This window comes from Silurus meridionalis, chromosome 17, assembly GCF_014805685.1.
Source record: "Silurus meridionalis isolate SWU-2019-XX chromosome 17, ASM1480568v1, whole genome shotgun sequence".
Classification (NCBI taxonomy): domain Eukaryota; kingdom Metazoa; phylum Chordata; class Actinopteri; order Siluriformes; family Siluridae; genus Silurus; species Silurus meridionalis.
This window is the reverse complement of record NC_060900.1, coordinates 2,978,101-2,999,128: the sequence shown is the minus strand read 5'-3', so window position 1 is coordinate 2,999,128 and position 21,028 is coordinate 2,978,101. Positions and strand designations below refer to the sequence as shown.

Below are 21,028 nucleotides of genomic sequence, written 5' to 3'. Positions count from 1 at the left end.
GGGTTAAACTCAAGAACCGTGAAGATGAATTTGGACTGTAATATAAAGTTTGTTGCAATTGTGGTGATCTTCAGGAATATTTTTATACTTAACTCCAGTGAACGGTTAATAACCTAAAGAATGATGAAACTATAATTAAATGGACATTCGGTGTCCCCCAGCTGAGTATGGGTTTACGTTCGAGTCTTTGCAATCAGTTTCTCTAAAGTGATCTTGGGACAAAATCCATTGTTTAAAGTGGTATACACAAGCTTAGGGTGTGTTTTTTTTTTTGCATGTCCAGTAGATGGCGCTCTTTCACTACATTAACGTTCTAGCTGAAGCTACACCCTTTTTCACAACAGTGAAGCACTTTGTTTTTTTGGGACTTTGGGAAAGTGCTGCTTAGTTCATTTACATGCTTCAGATTATTAAAAACTTAGGAATTGGTTGAAATGTTAAAACACAGCACACTTGTACCACCAGTATCATTGTCAGTGCTATGCTATAGTTATATTTGCATGGAACCGTGTTCACATTGAAAGAGAATTACGATATATAAGTAAAGCTCTTTTTTTTTTTTAATTGGTTTTAAAAGGTCAAATTGGTTAAAAAGGTCAACCTACTATTTAGTTCTAAATCAAATCTAAACTGTAAGACATGATCAATATGAGTCCATCAATATATATATATATATATATATATATATATTTGGAATTATTGACTGCTGGATTCCTAAATTAATCAGCTAAATGAATTACTAACATCAGAGTGTAAAGTGTAAATAAGTTTATTATTAGTGATAAAAACTAATACAAACATTAAATGAAAGCAAAAATTATACTGGGTCTGATTGCTCAATCTGGAAACAAGGGACCGTTTTTATTTTTATTGATGCGTATATTTCACATAACGAAAGTTGATTGGATTTTTTGAAAAAAAATAGCTTTATCAAATGTCATTATTTGATTCGATATAAATTGATGAATTATTGATTTGATTGCACTGTGGGTTCATCTTTATTAGTGTGATGACACGTGCAACAGACCCAAAAACAATGTTGTTTATTTGTTTATTTATTTAGATTAATTAATTAATGAGAAGACTGATGGACACCGCGCCCCCCCTCACACCCCGACCCCTCCCTCTCGCCCTACGAGGGGGCGCGCGCGCACCTTTCGGCTTTCTTTCGTGTGAACGCGCTCGCGTGAACGCGCTCGGCAGGAAGCATCACCGACGCCGTTCCGTCATCCCCGTTACTCTCACAAGCCATTTCTACTTGTGCGTTTCCTCAGAAAGTCTTCCAGCGTTCACTTCTGATTATTTATTTATGTATTAATTTTATATAATTTTTTTTTGTTGTTTGTTTGTTTGGTTATTTTCCTTCCCCGCCTGTTGATGTGTCTCTCGGGTCTGGGATGGACTTCGGAGTGTGTTCGGACCGGCACTTCTCATTAACAAGGAGATAACTTCTTATTCACACGAAACTTAATTTAACTCAATAATGAGGGACCGTCTGGCTGAGCTGAAATCTGTGAGTAAATTATACTTTTTTTTTTAAATCAATACAATCAACAGGTTTTATAGCCCGGTTCAGCCTGTCGTCAGGGCTGGCCGTGTCCTAAACGACGGTAGTTTAGATAAGTAGTGCACAGCATAGTGTAGAGAGATGCGCGTCGTGAGGCTTCAGCGAAGTGATTTGGGATGTGGCCCTGGGTGTGTTTCTAGGAGTGCAGCTTTTGCGCAGATCAGCGCGGCGCATGGTTTACGCAGGAGAAGTGATTCCTGCACACACCATAGGGACCTTGTTTGTGGTTTCTCCTTTGTGTCTTTTCGATTTTATCATTCTGTGGGACTAAAATAACTGTATGACTTGAATTAGGGATAAAATACTTTTCTCGAGTCATTAAAGCCTGACTGGCCTACTAGTTGATCTCTGACCTTATGACTGACTGATGTTACTGACCACATTCTCAGTGACTGTCAGTCAGACTGACTGTGATGTTCTGACCAACTGACTGAATTTCTGGCCCACTTACATGCTGCTGTTTTGGCAGATCAACTGACTTTCATGCTCCAACTAACCGACTGACTGACTTACAGATGTTCCAAATGACCGTCTGATCCTCTGACTATACTGTGTCTCTGTCTGACTGACTGACATTCTGACTGATGTTCTCAGGAACTGACAAACTGACTCTCTGATGTTCCGACATTCCGAGAGATCAAATGACTGACTGATCTCCTATACCGTATCTCTATCTGATGTTCTTGGTGTCTGACTGACTGTCAGACTGACTCTATGATGTTCTGACTGATTTCTGGGCCAATTACATGCTGATGTTTAGGCTTACCGACTGATTTTGTTACTCTGACTAGCTGACTGACATTCTGATGCTCCAAATGACCGTATGATCTCATTATAATATATCTCTCTCTGACTGATGTTTTAAGTGACTGACTAAAGTTTTGACTGACTCTTTGATTTGCCGACTGACTGACTTTTCTGACTGACTGACTGTCAAACTGCCTCTCTAATGTTCTGACTGAACTTTTGATTATATCTCTAAATGACTGACTGACTGACTGACATTCCAACTGGCTGTCTGATCCTTTGACTACTGTATCTGAATAACATTCTGACAGACATTCCCAATGATTGACTGACTTACTGTCATACAGTCAGCAAATCAAACCATCTGACTTTTCTGCTCGACTGGCATTTTGACTGACCAACATACTTTTCTTACTCAAACTGACTGACGTCCGATCTTTTGACTACCTGAATTACTGACTGTATGACTGACTTCCTGAGGTTTTGAGTAAATGTTTGATTTGCTGACTGACTGACTGACTGACTGACATTTCTGACAAACGTGTTACTCAAATGACTGACTGTCTGAACTTTTGACTATATATTATTTCTGTCTGACTGACATACTGGCAGACTGTCTTAAAGACTCAATGACTGACTGTTTGATTTGCTGACTGACTGACATTCCTAATTGATTTTCTGACCGACTGACCAACCTTCTGATTAACAGACTGACTAAAACCAAGACACATAAGAAATAAAATGTGACTGAAAAATTTGCAGTATTTTAGTTGACTCTTAGACAAAATATCCATCTTCATAAAGTCCTTATTTGCAACTACATACATTTTAAATTCCATTGAAGAACTTATAATAATTACACATTTTGACTAAAAGTAAACAGAGTCATTCTGCTGAATTACTCGCCTTTATAGATGCCATATAATCATAGGGGCAGCATGCATCCTGCCCCATTTGTCTTCATTTAGAGTTATATTTGTACCTAGTGTTTAAAAATGGAAATTCTCATAGGAAAGAAAATGTCTCTTAGATAATTTTTTTCCCATAATATTCCATGTTTCCTGGATTTAGGGGCAGCACAGCGAAGAGGAGGATGGCAGCGTCACAGTTCCTGTGGATCGAGGAGGCTTTATGGAGGGCTTTTTCAGAAAGGTTCACGGCTAACACACTTCTTCATTTACATTAAATGAGGCAGAATGTGTACATGTATATGGGATTGTGAAGAAACCTGTTGTAACTGTGTGCGTTTTAAGGTGGAGGAGGTCAGGAGCATCATCGAAAAGATTTCCTCACAGGTGAACGAGGTGAAGAAGAAGCACAGCATGATCCTCTCCGCTCCCAACCCCGATGAACGTGTGTACACACTCGATCGTACACCACACACACACACCAAACTCCATCCGAACGTACGTGTTTCTGGTCTCGTCAGATTTTTGAAGATCAGTCGCTGGAAAGCATTAGGACTGGAGCAAAGTTTTAATGATGCTACTCGATGAAGGATTATTTCATGCCACTGATAAGAACACAAGCTCTGAAAATAATCCATTACATCCAGAACATCTGCGCTTTGTGTCATGCTGGCTTATGCACAATACTCATTTTGCGTCATAGATCTAGCTGAAGTCATTGTTTCAAATAAACACACACACACATGTGAAGCTCAGGCTAAATATAACCCTGTCCTACACTGTGTTCTGAGCGCAGCAAAAGAAGGAAATCTCTTTTCTCTCTCTCTCTCTCACACACACACACACACACACACACACACATTCTGCATCCTTTAGGAAACATGAGGAGGAAACCCTTCCTTTCCCACCTTCAAAACCACACATTGATCTGCTTTAATATTCTTTATTTGGACACATTCTCAGTCCACAGCACCTGTTTCTTTTTTTCTACATCACTCACACACTTTTTCTCTCTTTTGCTCTGTCTCTCTCTCGCAAATAATGTGCAGAACCTCAGCTCACCCAGAGTGCTAGTCCTTCAGGTATTAAGAACAATACAGTAAATCTGATGGTGTTTTTTTTTTTTAGCTTCTTGGTCAGTATTGGAGTCTGGTAACAGGGACGTCATCCTTTGGTTTGCTGTGCAAGTCTTTCTAATGATATTCCAGTGGAGGTCTACATTAACACTCAGGCTAACTGGGGCTAAAAAAAAACCCAGGCCCCTCTATTTGCTATGCCTCAGAGCAGAACGAGCGTGCACAGGCATGTAAGCCATATCTTCATGGAGCTGGCTGCCTGTCATGCTGGAACAGGTTTCAGTTTCCTAGTTCAAGTAAGGGGAAATATTTCCTGCCCCCTGCATCCAAAGACATTCTATACAATTGTCTGTCTTCAACTTTGTGGTAACAGTTTGGGGAAGAGCCGCATGAATCAATATTTTGGACAATATTTGTTTGATTAGTGTATGTTATTGATTGGTTAAAAAAGCTTGTCACATGTTCTTTTACAGCACAGTATAATTCTTCGCATACCACAGCGTCAGAGAGCAGGGTCCACCATGATACAGCGCCCCCCGGAGCACTGGAGGATTAAGGGCCTTGCTCAAGGGCCCCATGAGTGGCAGCTTGGCGATGCTGCGGCTTGAACCGCTGACTTAGTGCTTGTAACACAGAGCAGTTATCCAATGAGCTGCCACTTCCAACTCTAGAGTTCATTGATAATGGGAGGTTTTTGGTCAATAGATTCTAAAAAGTTTTCAATGTCAGTGGAGAAGCTGAAAAGTTCTCAGACACGGCAAGCGTGTGGTTTTTCTAAATAATGGAAAGCTTCTTAAATTTTTTTTTTTAGCTTTGTAATTTCCAGAGAGTGGGAAAAAGAGAAGTGAAGCTGCGTGAAAACAGAAACTAGCTTGGTTCATGGATGTTTTACACCATTTAGACTCTGTATACAGTCACATAGGTGTTTTTTCTTAGCAGTTTGCACTACTTGAAATGTGTTCTCCCCGGTTTCTTTATTTAGGGACCAAAGAGGAGCTTGAGCAGCTGATGGTGGAAATCAAGAAAAATGCCAATGTGGTACGGACCAAACTTAAATGTAAGTAAGTGTGTGTGGGAGAGAGAGAGAGAGAGAGATAGAAAGTGAAAGGTTGTGCTGTAATGCAATGGTTTACAGAATATCCCCTCTTTGTAGTTCACATTAGAGACTTTCACTTCGCTAATGATCATCGGGTTGCGGAAGTACATTAGGCAACTCCTCAGGCTTTTATACAAAATATGAATATTAATTGTTTTATACAAATAAAACAATTGTGGGTGTGGGTGATCTCCACCTGGTGACCAACAGAAATCAGCTTTTCATAAATGATGTTAAACAGAGCAATCGAAACATCAATAATGGCAAAAATCATACGCTTTGATCGGCGCAAGTAGATTCCATGCCAGTACGAGTTTGGTGGGTTTTTTATTTCTCATCTTCATCCTCAGCTATGCAGCAGAGCTTGCCTCCTGAAGACCAAGCCAGCCGCCCCTCGGTGGACGAGCGCATCCAGAGAACACAGGTGGACACTCTCACGTCTTCTCAGATGTGTATATGAAATTAACAAAACTGCAAAATTCTGTAGGGGGAAAAAAAAAAAAAAGTTTGTGGACACCTGAGCTATATATGATATTGGAGTGTGTTAAAGGAGATTTGTGCTCATTTGGGGCACAAGGGTAATCGTATAGTCAGGTACTGATGTAGGTGAGGTGAGGAGGCCAGGGGTGGCTTTCCGTTTCAGCAGGAGATCTTCCACTAAAACTCACATAAAGCATATCTTCATGGAAATGGATTTGTTCACAGGGGTGTATCGTCATGCTGGAACAGGTTTGGGTCTTCTAGTGACATCGAAACGCCTTATGAACCATATGGTTTGAGTTTGCACTATTTGACATGAGAGTTAAAAGTGGTGAAACCAATTATGATGCTTTTCTGGAAATTATGCAGTGTTTTAAATATGAATAAATATAGATTTCTACTTCCTGAAAAGATACAGGTAGGTGAATTTGCCATGATAAATTGCCCCAAATTGTGGCCAGTTTGACCCCTTTGTGTCATATTCTAGTATGAACTGTTCTGTGTTGTGTTTTAGACTCACTTTCTTTCTCTCTTTTATTGTTGTTTTTTTTTCTGTTGTTTTCTCTTTGTCTCTCTGTCTGTAGTACACCGTCTTGTCTCGGAAGTTTGTGGAAGTCATGACTGAGTACAATGACACGCAGGTCTCCTTCAGAGAGCGCAGCAAGTGCAGGATTCAGAGACAACTGGAGATTAGTGAGATCTTGCAAAGCAACACTCACACACACACACACACACACACACACACACACACACACAAACACGCACATTAATGACCTCTAGCTTAGCGGATGGAGTCCATTAAAAGATGAAATCAGCACATAAAAAATTGGACCACAGCCGCCGAGTGGCACAAAAGGAAATTGTTGTTCCTGCCATCAAAAACAAATTCGATTCCCATCAGTCCAGGATAACGAAAGAGCAAAATTAGCTGGGTGGGAGGGTTTATAATCATCTCTCGCCTGTCAATTATGGCAACACTAGCCACGTTTGAGAAAGAGAAAAAGGGTGGATGGCATTTATACTCGGGGAAATAACGGCATTAGCATTCATCAGAGTATAGAATATTATATGAGGCGGTATCGAAACGTTTCTAGACTAGTTTTGTAACGCGCCAACAGGTGGCAGCACGAGACTGCACGCACAGTCACAGGGAGCACCGCTGTGCAACTGGTGCTTATCTGAGTTTCTCGCCGGAAACATGATCTCACTTCCTCTGGTCAGCCATGTTGCTTTTGTGTTGATTTGGTTTGTACTGTTATGTTTTCCTCGGTCGCTTTTTATCCCATTTTTGTGTCCTATTTGTCATATTTTTGGTGTGATCTGTAACTATTTTTTTTAATTGTGATTTCCAACAGTACAAATACAATCCAAATACAGAGTACAAAAAGTAGAAACTGACACAGAATATGATGTGTCTACACGGGGACTGCTCATGAGTTTGTGTGTGTGTGTGTGTGTGTGTGTGTGTGTGTGTGTCTGTCAGTCCGTCCCAGCAGGAGCTGCTTAATTAGGTCCTCGTTCGGCATGCGACACATGAGACTAGCCTCTGTGTCACCAGAGACCATGTTGTAGGAGTTCCCTCGGTAATGCAAGACTGGAGAATCAGATAGGCCCTGCCACAGCGGGTTGAGAGAGAGATAAAGAAGGAGAGAGTTCAGGGGTGGTGTTAAAGGTGTGTCGTGTTCTTAATAACGAACTCATATATAGAGTATAGATCCTATAAAGTAACAAGAAAGATATTTATTATGAACTGTACAATGGTGTGTTATTGTCTTGTTTATGCTGTGGCTATAACATTGTACCACATATTATATTATTAGTTAGATAGCTGAAACGTTTACGTCGCTATCGCCCCGTTGCCTAGCACCCATACGATATATTTAATATCTATCGTAAATCGTATAATTCAATGGTTAAGGCTCTGAGTTACTGATCGGAAGGTCAGGGGTTTATCCATAATACATTTTTTTAATTATAATTTGTAATCTATTCCACTCATAATAAGATTAATCATTCAGACTAATTGCCCTGAAAATGCTTTATATCACAGGGTCATGTATATGTTGAGCAAAAAAAACAGGAGCTGTGAGCATCCCGGTCCCTCGTGTCCCCGGCGTCTCTCCCTCGTTTCACTTCCATCCCCGGGAGTGTAACAGAAAGCCTTCCCAGTGGGAGCAGCATGGAGATTTAGCAAATATACTGTGTTTATCGCTTAGATAAGTGTGTCCCCCGTGTGTCCATGTCCATGCACGTGGTCAAATACATACAGATTTCTCTTATTCTATTGTTCTGCCTCTTGTTTTTCTGCTTCTCGCAGCTGAATAAACACAAGTCCTGCAGGGTTGTGCTTCTCTTTTACAAACAAACACACACACACACACACTTACAAGCAATAAATATAAACATCAGAGACACAATAGTATTATGTACAATCACATTTTACTGCGCAAACACACACAAACACACACGTGAGATCAGAGATGAAATGTGTGTGTGTGTATAAGTATATTGTGTGTGTTGCAGCTGGAAAGAAGACCACCAGTGAGGAACTGGAGGATATGCTGGAGACTGGGAACCCCGCTATTTTTACCTCGGATGTGAGTTTGATGAGTTGGAGTTTTGTATAAGTCTATTTAAATGATGTGACTTGTGTACACAATCACACTTGCACATACAGCTACCCCGGTTCAGTAAATTCAGAAGATCCATTCCGTAAAGCTAAATATATTATAAATGGTATTGCGGCATTTTCTGGTGAAACGTATTTTCCCTACAGTGCAACAACGAGCTGCATGACTGTTTGTAGCTGCTATAACATAAACGATAACAGGAATTTAAATGTAACTATAAACTGATAAAAAGTACAATGGGGCAAATCGCTGTGGTGTAAGAGAACTAATTCATTTCAGATCATGCTGATATCCAGGAAATAATCATTTTCAACATGGACATGTTGTTCAGCTCATCGTCTCTTATTCGTTGTAGCACGTCCACAGACATCAGCTTCCTGATTCGCCTCCTGTCTTTTTCTCTCTCTCTCTCCCCGATTAGATCATCATGGACTCGCAGATCACCAGACAGGCGCTGAACGAGATCGAGTCGCGGCATAGAGACATCATACGGCTCGAGTCCAGCATCAAAGAGCTCCACGAGATGTTCGTGGACATGGCTATGCTCGTAGAGACGCAGGTCGAGCGTCTGCTTTTAATCAGAGAAGATGCATATGAATGTATAATGTATTTGTGTTTATTCTTCCAGTGGTTACGTGGGACATTCGGAAGACTCGTAATGGCATGAGGTTATCATTTTTTTGGGCTCCGCCCTCAAAAACTTGTGGCGGTTTAATCCAAGTTAGCATGGTAACTAGCGTTTTCATTAGCAGTGTCGGATATTTAGCTGCTTCAAAACTGAGTTCTTCTCCTCGATGATTTCTGAATATGTGAAAGGGTGTTTGGGGGCGTGTCTATAAAATGATTGACAGGAGGCCAATTCAGATAAAAGCAAGCATTACGGATCATGAGGCGGGTTTTCATCTTGGAATAATCCTTTTTTTTTTTCTACATTTCTACACATCTTTTCACAGTATTTGTCCTAGTCAGAAACGAAAAGTATTGTCTATTGCACCTTGAATATTCGATTTTATTGTCCATAGCACCGATGTTTCTATGCCAGTGTCGTGCAACATGTATCAGTTTTAATCGTGTACCATTTTAATATTTCATTTGATAATATCATTCTTATATTTTCTCACTTTTTTTGTGACACAAGGCGTAATTTAGGAAATGTGTGTCACGGGTGGCTGAAAGTGTGTAGTTGGATTTTCTTTCCCTGTAAATATTTAAAATCTAATATTTCTGTGTTCACACACAAACATATGCTTGCAGGGTGAGATGATCGACAACATAGAGAAAAACGTAAGGAACGCAGTGGACTATGTAGGCAAAGCTAATGAGGAGGTGAAGAAAGCTGTGAGGTACCAGAACAGCGCCCGCCGGGTACGGAAACACACACACACACACACACTCGTATATGCATCCCATTTTCCCTACACGGAGCTTTCAGCTAATCTTTATTCACAGAGGGTTTAAACATGTCTGGACTTACCTGCATTATCGGTTTAACCTGCACTTAAATTACTCTGACACACACACACACACACACACACACTTGTTATAATAGCCATAAAATGGACAAATCTAAAGTCTCATTCCAGACAATCCCAGATGAGTACTGAGTCACTGGGGTGTATATGAGGTCTAACTCTGCATATGGAAGAAGAAGTACACAGATCAGGCATAACATTATGACCACCTGCCGAATATTGTGTTGGTCCAGGAGCTCGTCTGTTCTTTCGGACCTCAGGGACCAGCCTTCGCTCCCCATGTGCATTAATGAGCCTCGGCCGCCCACGACCCTGTCGCTGAAACACATTTGATAGATTCTGCAGACCAGGAACATCCCACAAGAGCTGCAGTTTTGGACATGCTCGGACCCAGACGTCTAGACGTCTCAATTTGTGAAACTTGCTCAAATCCTTACGCTCCCCCATTTTTCCTGCTTCTTAATCAACATTGAGGACAAAATGTTGTATAATGTAATATTTCCCACTAACAGGTGCCATGATGAAGAGATCATCAGTGTTATTCACTTCACCTCTCAGTGGTCATAAAGTTGTGCCTGATTGTTATTTATATATGGCATGTCCATGCATTTGCATGCTTTCGGTCTGTGAGAATGTTTTGTTCTGTTCTTCGGACAGAAATATATCATCCTGGCCCTGATAGTGCTGGTGGTAGCCGGTGTTCTCGTGCTAATCATCGGTCTTTCCGTGGGCCTGTCAACTAAACCTGCTTAAGCCTCATCTACTAACACCCTGACCGGTCAGAGTATGTATTTCAGCATGCAAGCTCACAATTATCCCTGGTTAATTGAAAGCTTGTTTACCACCATTTCTTTTTCTCTTTTCTTCATCAGAAAATTGTCTACGTTGCCATTTGCGGATCGGCGTGCCTTCTTCTTCTGCTCATCGTTCTAGTCGGAGTGTATGCTAGCTAGCCGCCGAGACCCCGACCAAAGCCGACCCAAAACGAAACTCAAAGCTTTGTATTTAGTCGTTTTTTTTTTTTTCTCTCTCTCTTTAATACCTCGATATTTTCGTTCTTACGGTTCACGTGTATAAAGTCTCAAACGTTGAAGATGAATTTCTTCTACGTTCCTCCAAGGTATATTTAATACTTTTCCATGTGATTTATTATTATTATTATTTTTCCCCCCATAGACAATAATGCCCCGTCTTTTTCCCTTCTCTCTCCTATAAAAGCGATGATCTATACGTTTTTCACGAACTCCGGATTCACAACAGGGCTTTGATTATGTCAAAGTTAGTTGATTATCTGACACACGTATGATGGCTGAAGTTTGCTACGAGCTATTAAAACGTAAAGCTACCAGTTCCATATGAGCCCTTTATATTTACTTCATGATGATTATATTTTTTGATAGTCAGGTAAGTAAGGTGTCGGTCCCACACCGACCATGAGAACGGCTTCAGGACTACCTACGTCTCTGGATTTTGAGATGGGTTTTGGATATGAGTTCTTCTAGAAGATCTTCTCCTCAGCCTGCTGATCATGGTGGAGAGCATGTGGTCAGTGGGTCAAGATGTAGATCGTGAATGTCATAGTGAAGGAAATGCATCCTGATCAATCCATTCAGTGAAGGGTGTATGCACGCTCTGTGGGTGTGGGCGGAGTCTAGAAAATAGACCACACCCATTAAGACAGAAATAAGTAATTACATGGGATTAGTTACTTAATACAGGAAGAACCACAGAATTGATTTGCTTTTTTCTAATTGGAGAGGAGGAGCCAAAACACGGCAGACAATAAATAAATGCCCCCTTATAGTAAAATAAAGCACTTTTTTTTCTTTTTTTTTTTTTTTTCACAATATTGCTGCATTTGAACTGATTTCCCTCTCGTATCTTGCACATCAGACTTCATTTCCTGTTTCTCTGGAACCTTCCAGCTATAAGCTATTTCTATTTCCTAACTACACTCACTAATTAGCTAAAAAGATTGTAACGACGGGAATTTCAGACTCGTCTTTGGTGATTTAACGTGGCCTTGTTTATAACTTGGTGTGATGTTTATATGATAATAGATATTTTATATAATAGACTTTTTTTTTTTTTTATCATCGCTGATTGTCCTGATATTTCTGCCTAGCCAAGTTGCGCGCTTGAGTAGTGTTCTTGCTCCACATCGCTACGATGCGTAACGTCGCTCGCCACCGCCTTCGTGGGGTCTGACCGAAAGACTGCAATCCCAAGTGCACTTAATATCGTACACCAAACACATATCAAGTGCACTTCATTTCCAGCCAAATGTTACAAAAAAACCTATCAGGGCTCTTAATGCTGACAAAGTGATAAAATGATCTTGTCAGGTGCAAGAGATTTTCACTTATTACCTGGTTTACGCCTCAAATCAGAATAAATATGAATAAAGGAAAAGATGGCAATGTTTTGCTTGTATGTGAGGTCGCTGGATGCTGAAGGCCTACAGCAGACCTTTGAACTTTTTTTTTTTCTCTCTAAGAATCTGTTGCATGTACCGAATGTTCATATAGCCGTATATGTTAAAGTGAAAATTATATAATTAAAATAAAATTGTTCAGTATGTGCATTCGTTTGTTGTGTCAAAAAATGCTTCACCAAATAGTGATATTTAGATTTACATAAAAAAAGACAGACAGACAGACATAGTCACAGAGTCTCTGTCTGTCTGTCTGTCTGTCTTTTCGTGACTAACGAAATGGAGGCAGGTGCAGGAACACATGAGGAACTCTGTCTCTCTGTCACGCTCACACATACACATGTGCATACATGGCAGGATAAACACACACACACACACACACACACACAGCTCACCTGAGCCATAAAGCTGATGGAAGAACCGATGAGGCATAAACAGGAGGACAATAAAATCAGGACATAGCTCTTCTACAGCGTGAGTAAATGATATTCTTATACCTTTACTATTATAAATACACATAAATAAGCTCACATCTGTAATTACATGTGTATAAAGTGTGTACAGGGAGTGATGGGTGTCAGTGATGAGTGTATTGAGAGTTGACTAAAACATGTTTTCTGTAAACAAATGCAAGATTCGATCTAAATAATCTTGACAATGGACCAACAATACTGGATGCTTGGATTTCCTCAGGCCATTTACATGAATGTGATGAACAGCTGTGAGAACCTCATGAGAATTGTGGTGTTTTCTGGACCCATTCCCAGAAACACTGCATGCAAGGCAGTCAATCCTACCTTGGGGTCATGTTGATTCTCTAATATAACTACAACTAATGGCAATTTTTTAGGAGGTGAAAGAAAACCTGTGTAGATCTGTGTGTGTGTGTGTGTGTGTGTGTGTGTGTGTGTGTGTGTGTGTGTGTGTGTGTGTGGACATACTGCCATCTTGTGGTTTGTAATCAAAATTATCAGGCTCTGCCTCCATCCTCAGAGGTTTATTCATTACTTCACATCTTTTAGAGGGACAAAGTTAACATAACTGAGAAGAATTTATCCTCTGATGCAGAACTACAACACAGTGTTGTACAACTGCTTTATAGAGTACAAACACGTAAATATCTTGGAAGACCATCATTATGGATGTTCACAAGACAAGACCAAAAATAAGGGACCTGGTGATCCTTGCAGATGGCTTTGACCTTTGGGTCAGACCTTGAATCCCTGACATTGAACCATGATCTTCATGGGAAAAGCTCTTATTAGGGGATTATTATCCTTAATGAGTGTCCTCCATGTGCATCCATCGCCATTAGAAGAAGTGTAAAAGAATCCCCTTTGCCAATTTAAAAGTCGGTCCATTAATATTTTTACTCAGATGGTCCTCAGCATCAAGACAATAAAAAAGGCATTCACTTGACCATCTGATTGAAGACATGGTTCCAGTCTGGACCAGGATGGTATGAGTTGGAAAAATGTTAGGAAGATTTTCCACATTCTACTGTAGGTTGCTATCATCATCTAGCCATCTATTGACTTCAACTGATCTTAGCTATATGACTGGCTAATCTGAATGAAAGAAGAATGCGTGGGTTTTCCCAAACTGCATTGTTGTGCCTATTTAATGAGATAAAATGATGGATTTTCCTACATATTTATTCACAGTAAATTATTTCAAGTTTAGCATTTTTAGAATTTTACCTCTATCTCGAACCATATTGGTTTGCTAGCATGCTAACTACTTGTTCTAACTATAACTGTTCGAAACAAACTTCTGAGGTATTGTTCTTAGCAGAAAAGCTACTCTGTTTACAAACTTGTAAATGATGTAATAAAACCACGTTTGTACAAAAATGCAATATTTTATTTTATTTTTTCAGGAATTTGAAATGATTAAACGTTCAATGTGACACTAACGTATTTTTATCCCTCCGGCCTCTACGGCTAACAGACTCATATAACAAACATCGCTAGACCTTGGTCTTTTTAACCGCACAGAGTCTGCCTCTGGGTAAATGCTAGGGGGAAGTCAATGTGGCTATGATGGTTTTCAGCTTTAATCTGGTAACACACTCACATAACAGAAATGCTGAGGATTAATAATTTCACAGAAGGGCCACTGGGGCAGTGCGTTGTGGGAACATGGAGTTGAAAGAATACGTGTAAAGGTTATGGATTATGCATATATTGATGGAGCACTATGTGAGGATTAATATCATGTGTAGATTATGGGATTATGTGTTGGATTGCGCTGAATGTATAAATTCACTGTATGGTATATGATGGGGGAAGGTTTAAGGATTGAGGACATGGTGTTATAATTAGAAACTGTAAGTTTTAAGGGACTGGAAGAAAATTTGTGTGCGGGTAGTATGGGGGGGCTTTAATCTCATTTTAATTCCATTCATTCCCTTATAGATGGAAAGAGATGAATAGAAATATGGAAATATGGATGAATTGATCACTGAATTTAGCGGGATCGATGGATGGATGGATGGATGGATGGATGGATGGATGGATGGATGAACGTATGGTTTGACTGCCTGATATATGATGCATATGCATAAATTAATTAATTAATGGATGGATGGATGGATGGATTGGTGGATGGATGGATGGATGGATGGAAGGATTTATGGATTTGGGGATGGAGAAAAGAATAGAAAGATTTTAAAAAGAGTGCATGGATGGAGGGATGGCTGGAAGTATTGAGAATGAAGAAATGGTCTTATAGGGAGTAATAGGATGGGTGGATAAATGGTGGGTGGAGAGAAACAGGAAAGTTGATTTTTCAGATGTTCTTATTATTTTTCTTAAATGAACAGAAGAATAGAATGATGCATGAAACAAGAGATCAATTGACCAATGAATATATTGGGTGAAAATATTTAATGGATGGATGGATGGATAGAAAATAAATAAATGGAACAGCAAATATAATGTTACCCTAGGGTAACCATTGATCCCAGTCCATAGAGAAACCCCAGGAACCTAAAGAACTAGGTTTAGTCCAGAGTAGAAATAAAGCTGGTTGGAATAATCATATGAGATCATTAAACTATGTTTCATCTCCGGGTTTCTTGATCCAATGACGTGTTTCGATTTTTCAGGAGATGATGGGGGCTGACAGACAGTCTAAAGTGGAGCTGATGCTAAAGCAGGAGAAGGAGCTACGCTGGATCCAGAAGCAGCTGTCGCTCATCGCTAATGGGAGCAATGGACCGGTAAAGACAAGCGAAAAGGTAAAGATGGTGATTAGATGCTATGATTATCATTTAATACTTGTAGTTGAATTAATAGGTTACTTGAAAGTCATCTGAAATTCAAGAATGTGACTAAAGTTTTAATGAAACATCTAAAGGAGTGGAACATTTAAAAGAGAGAGACAAAAGAAGCTCTGCTTAAGTAAACGAGATTCTGTAATCTTATTTTAAAAATTTTTAATTTTTGAGAATTGTAGATATTGCTTGTGTGCAGTACTGAATATAGCCAGTAGGGTGCAGCAGAGTGTCGCGTGACGGCAGAAGAAAAGACGGAGGTTGACAAATGTCCATTCAGCGCAGCATCCGTGGACTCTGATTGGACAGATGTGATTCTCTCTCTCTCTCTATCTCTCTCTCTCTCTCTCTCTCTCTCTCTCTGATCATTTTATTTTATATTTATAAGCATATTAAAACCCATAGAAAAAGGGAAAGAAACCCAAAAGAGATGAAAGAATAGATAAATGAACAGAAGTAGGATGGATGGATGGATGCATAAATGGGTGAGAGAACAGATTGTTTGGCGAAATCTACTGATAATTGGGTGAGGGGGATGAACAATTAGAAGCACAGATGGAAAAAAGAATGGTAGGATGGATGGATAAGTGATGGATAGAAGAACAGATATGTAAATGGTTGACAAAAAATGAGCAATAAATAGATTTGATGGATGGATGAATGGATTTAATGAGGGAGGAATTAACGGAGGCAGGGATGGGTGGATCAATGATGGGTGGAGGATGGATAAATGAAATTATAGTCAGATTTGTGGATAAGTGCATTGAGTGGATGGATGGATTAAAAGAATGATGGAACAGATATATATGGAGGGATGGATGAAAAAATGGACAGATATACGAATGAATATATTGGATGGATAGATGAATTGAATAATTGAGGGTTGAAAGGAATAATGGATTGAGGAATGGATTGATGACTGGATACATGATTTGTGGAAGAATGAATGGAAAGATTGACAGATGAATGAATGGATGAATGGATGAATAATTGGATGAATGGATGGATGGATGGATGGATGGATGGATGAATAAATGAATGAATGGATGGATGAATGAATGGATGGATGAATGAATGAATGAATGAATGAATGGATGGATGGATGAATGGATGGATGGATGGATGAATGAATGGATAAATGGATGAATGGATGATGAATGAATGAATGAATGAATGAATGAATGGATAGATGAATGAATGATTGGATGGATGGATGAATGAATGAATGAATGGATGGATGGATGATGGATAGATGAATGAATGAATGAATGAATGAATGGATGGATGGATGGATGGATGAATAAATGAATGAATGAATGGGTGGCTGGATGGATGGATGGATGGATGGATGAATGAATGGATAAATGGATGGATGAATGAATGAATGAATGAATGAGAAAGAAAGAAAGAAAGAAAGAAAGAAAGAAAGAAAGAAAGATGAAAGAGCAGCTTCAACCCTGAATCCTGCAGGTTCAGGAAAGAGGATAAAAGATGAAATGGAGAGATTTGGTACCAAAGTACTCAGTTCTCATTTGTTGTTTTAGAAAGCCACAGCAGTTCTGAGTGAAACACTGGAGCCTGAATATAAAACACAGCAAGGAAAATATTCCTGAGATTTGCTGAAGGAAACAGCAGTGAGATTTACACTCGGCTCCTGCACGTTCTTCTCGTGTCAAATCCTGAAGTTTTTATTATTTGAGAGAATGATGCACTCTGTCACTGTTGAATTTATGCCACTTGTTCGTGTGTGGTATTGACCTCATGCTAGAATCATGATTGCACAACATCTCAGATCCATTACAGGCAGTTTTATGAACAGCCATAATTCCAAAAGACAGTGTGACGTGTGTGTGAACCTGAACATCAAACCACAAACAGCATTTAGTGCACTGACTACCCAAACCTGAGACCTGTTTAACCTCAGACCTGTTTACAGATTCTCTCAGTCACTTTGGAGCGTTTCTCAGATCAGAAATTAAATTCTAAAGACGACTTGTTCGGTCTCCACGTCATTTAGTGACAAGCTTCTGAGCGCTGAGGCCCCATGGAGTCTGCACGGCCTTAGATTCATAAACCAAGGAGATAAGCTTCCACAAGCCAATGAGAGAGGCGTTGGTTAGAAATTGGATTCAACTTGCTGTTAGTTCGTTTCCAAATGAGAACCCGTGAATTTTCCATCCGAATAATCGGGGGTTGACTGTACTTGTATTTGAATTAGTAGGTCACTTGAAAGATATCTAAAACCTAAGAATGTGATTGTAGTTTTAATAAAACATCAAAAGAAGTTGAACATTTAAAAGAGAGACAAAAACTCTGCTCAAGTAAATGAGTTCTTTTTTTTTTTTGAGGGTTGTAGATGATGCTTGAATGCAGTACTGGAAACAGCCAGAAGGGTGCAGCAGTGTGTCGCGTGACGGCAGCGGGGAAACCCGGAAATGGACAAAAGTCCCTGTTAATACCTTCAGCGCAGCATCCCTGAACTTTGATTGGACAGCTGTCTTTCTCTCTCTCTCTCTCTCTCTCTCTCTCTCTCTCTCTCTCTCTCTCTCTCTCTCTATGAATGAATAGATCAATGAACAGAAGTAGGATGGATGGAGGCCTGAATGGGTGAGAGAACAGACTGTTGGATGAACAGAACTACAGATAATTGGATAAGAGGAATGAAAAAACAAATGGCATGGATGGATAAATGATGGATAGAAGGATGGATGTGTGAATGGATAGACAGAAAATTATCAATAAAAATATTTAATGGATGGATGGGTGGATAGAATGAGGGAGAAGTGAATGGATTGATGGATGAATGAATTGATGGATAGATAGATAGGTAGAATAGTGGATTAAGGAATAGGGGATGGGTGGATAAATTGTATGTGAAGAATGGGTTAATGAAATGATGGACAGACTTGTGGATAAGTACATCAAATGAATGGATTGAGGAATGGATTGAAGGAATCGTGGAACAGATGGATGTATGGATGAATGGATGAAAAGAAAAACAGATATACATATACATTATTGGATGGATAGATAAGTTGACTAATTGAGAGATGAAGAGATAATGGATTGAGGAATGGATTGATGGGTGGATATATGTTTTCTGGAAGTATGAATGGAAAAACTGACAGATTATGGGGATGAAAAATTCTGAATGGATGGATGGATGATAAACTAATAAACAGAGTGATAAAAAAACAATGGCAGTTGGGTGGATATAAGATGGGTGAGAGAATGAATGGAAAGATTGACAGGTATGGGAATAAATATATTGGGTTGACAGATGGATGGATGGATGGGTGGATGGATGGACGGATGGATGGATGGATGCATTCCGAGAATAATGGGTTGAGCAATGGATCAGTGGGTGGGGTACGTGATGGGTGGGTTGAAGGATGAATAGAAAGATGGAATTTCTATATTAGATGGATGGATGAATAAATGGATGGATGGATAGATGGACTGTAAGGTGTGTAAAGAGAGCAAGACCCAAAAACAGCCCAGGCGACCTTGTCACATAAGAGAGATAGAGAGAGTGAGAGAGAGAGAGAGAGAGAGAGAGAGAGAGAGAGAGAGAGAGAGAGAGAGAGAGGCGGAAGGCGCAATCTAACAGCAGCAGCTGAGTGACCGAGTATCTTTCTTTCTCTCTCTCTCTCTCTCTCTCTCTCTCTCTCTGGTCCTCTCTGTGTCTCGTGCGCTCTCTCTTTCTCTCATTGGATCTCCTGCGTCTCGCTCGCGCTCACTGTTTCCGAGGCACTGCTGCTTCCGAAACCCAAACAAGCGACCGGATATTTTACAACAGCAGCAGCAACAGCAGCAGCATCGAGAGCGACATCCGCACAGTCGGACCGGGTAGAGGGAGGTGGGGGTCTTGTTCTGGGGGCCGCCGGTATTACCGGACGCAGCGCAGAGGAGGAAGCCGCCGAGCAGACAGGTAGGCAGCAGAGACAGGAGAACCGCATACTCCCCCCCCCCGCATGGTCCGGGGAGACGCTGGAGACACGGCCGCGGTGATGGACACACAACCCAATTCCGTAGTGTGAAAAGCGTGCGCGTGCCGATGACACGCGCGCACCGATCGCTCGGATGCGAGCCATTTCCGGTCAGCTGCTGATTATATGCTTTTATGATTAAAAATGCGAGTCGGGTCACGTGACCTGTCTGTGTTTTGTTAGTTATTAATTTGTGTCAATGTCGTGCCTAGATAAGAAAAGAAGAGGGGGAAAAAAAAGGTTAGGGTTGTCATGGTAACGTTGTTTACACGTCACGAGACGTCGGACACAGCGTTAATTAGATGGATTAATTGGTTATTTGATTGATTAATTGATTAATGAATTGGGCGGCTGGAGATTCTGGGCGGGTTTCCATATGCGGTGTGTTGAGGGTGAGATGTGTAGCCTTTTAACCCCGTTTACACTCACTGTGCGCGTGTGTGTGTGTTTGTGAGAGAGAGAGAGAGAGAGAGAGAGAGAGAGAGAGAGAGATCTAATAGCTATACACATTTAGGCCATCTTGTCAAAACCAAAGCCATTTTTGCAGTGTGTGTGATGTGGAATGACTGCAGCTTTTTTGATGTGTCGCTGTGTCACCCAGTTTGGAGAAATTACAGGCTTTTAACTCTGTGTGTGTGTGTGTGTGTGTGTGTGTGTGTGTGTTCGTGCAAAGTGTCTATCTGGATGACCGGATGTCATACATGCATTACCATGTACAAACAGCACGCCATGCGCACACACACACACACACACACACACACACACATCTGATTATGTGAACACATGTCCAGCATATATGTTCTCATTGTCATTGATGGTGATCACGTGTAGCGCGCGCGCACACACGTTCCACTCAAAGGGCAGTCAGAAGGTGTTCTGCAGAACCAGAAATCCATGGGGCGGAGTCAAACACGATTAACCCCTCCCACCTTGTTTGAATTTTTTGAACACTTTTTTTTTCTTTCTTTCTTTTGGTGCCTGAAACGTTGCTGTATTTTACCTTGCAGAATAATTTCCACGTATATCATTTGGATGTTATATATATATATATATATATGTGTATATATATATATATATATATATATATATATATATATATATATATATATATATAATATATATTTTTTTTAATAATTGCTAGAAACTATTTCTATTGCCATTATTCATAGTTTGCATTGTGGACCCTGGGAGCAAAATATCCCTAAACAAGATATAAGTCTGTAACCCTATGCGCACTACTTAACCAAAAGTATTGGGACACTCGTCTCTTCCAGCCGTATGTTATTTTTCCGCCCAAATTGTTACCCTAAATTTGAAGGCACAAAATTGTATTGGACAACTTTTGATTTTGT

The 21,028-nt window shown here is 40.2% G+C and overlaps 2 protein-coding genes across 3 annotated transcripts in view; both read left to right on the top strand.

Moving 5' to 3' along the window:
• The first annotated feature begins 1,155 nt into the window (after positions 1-1,155).
• On the top strand, positions 1,156-11,328 carry stx2b (syntaxin 2b). Of its 2 annotated transcripts, XM_046872039.1 has the most exons (11): positions 1,157-1,513; positions 3,386-3,466; positions 3,568-3,667; positions 5,281-5,355; positions 5,745-5,818; positions 6,459-6,567; positions 8,398-8,471; positions 8,926-9,063; positions 9,759-9,869; positions 10,634-10,760; positions 10,849-11,328. In XM_046872039.1, the coding sequence occupies exons 1-10, from the start codon at positions 1,484-1,486 to the stop codon at positions 10,727-10,729; spliced, it is 888 nt and encodes a 295-aa protein (XP_046727995.1). In that variant the 5' UTR covers positions 1,157-1,483; the 3' UTR covers positions 10,730-10,760; positions 10,849-11,328. The 2 variants fall into 2 exon arrangements, with proteins under 2 accessions (XP_046727996.1, XP_046727995.1); XM_046872040.1 differs by lacking the exon at positions 10,634-10,760 and having other exon boundaries at positions 1,156-1,513.
• A 7,578-nt stretch (positions 11,329-18,906) lies between these two features.
• The window catches only part of LOC124399737 (peripheral-type benzodiazepine receptor-associated protein 1-like), a 63,367-nt gene continuing 61,245 nt past the window's right edge, over positions 18,907-21,028 (top strand). Inside the window, exons 1-3 of the mRNA XM_046870886.1 lie at positions 18,907-18,910; positions 19,438-19,536; positions 19,590-19,618. Of these exons, the coding sequence (XP_046726842.1) occupies positions 18,907-18,910; positions 19,438-19,536; positions 19,590-19,618 (132 nt within the window). The remainder of the gene's footprint in view (positions 18,911-19,437; positions 19,537-19,589; positions 19,619-21,028) is intronic.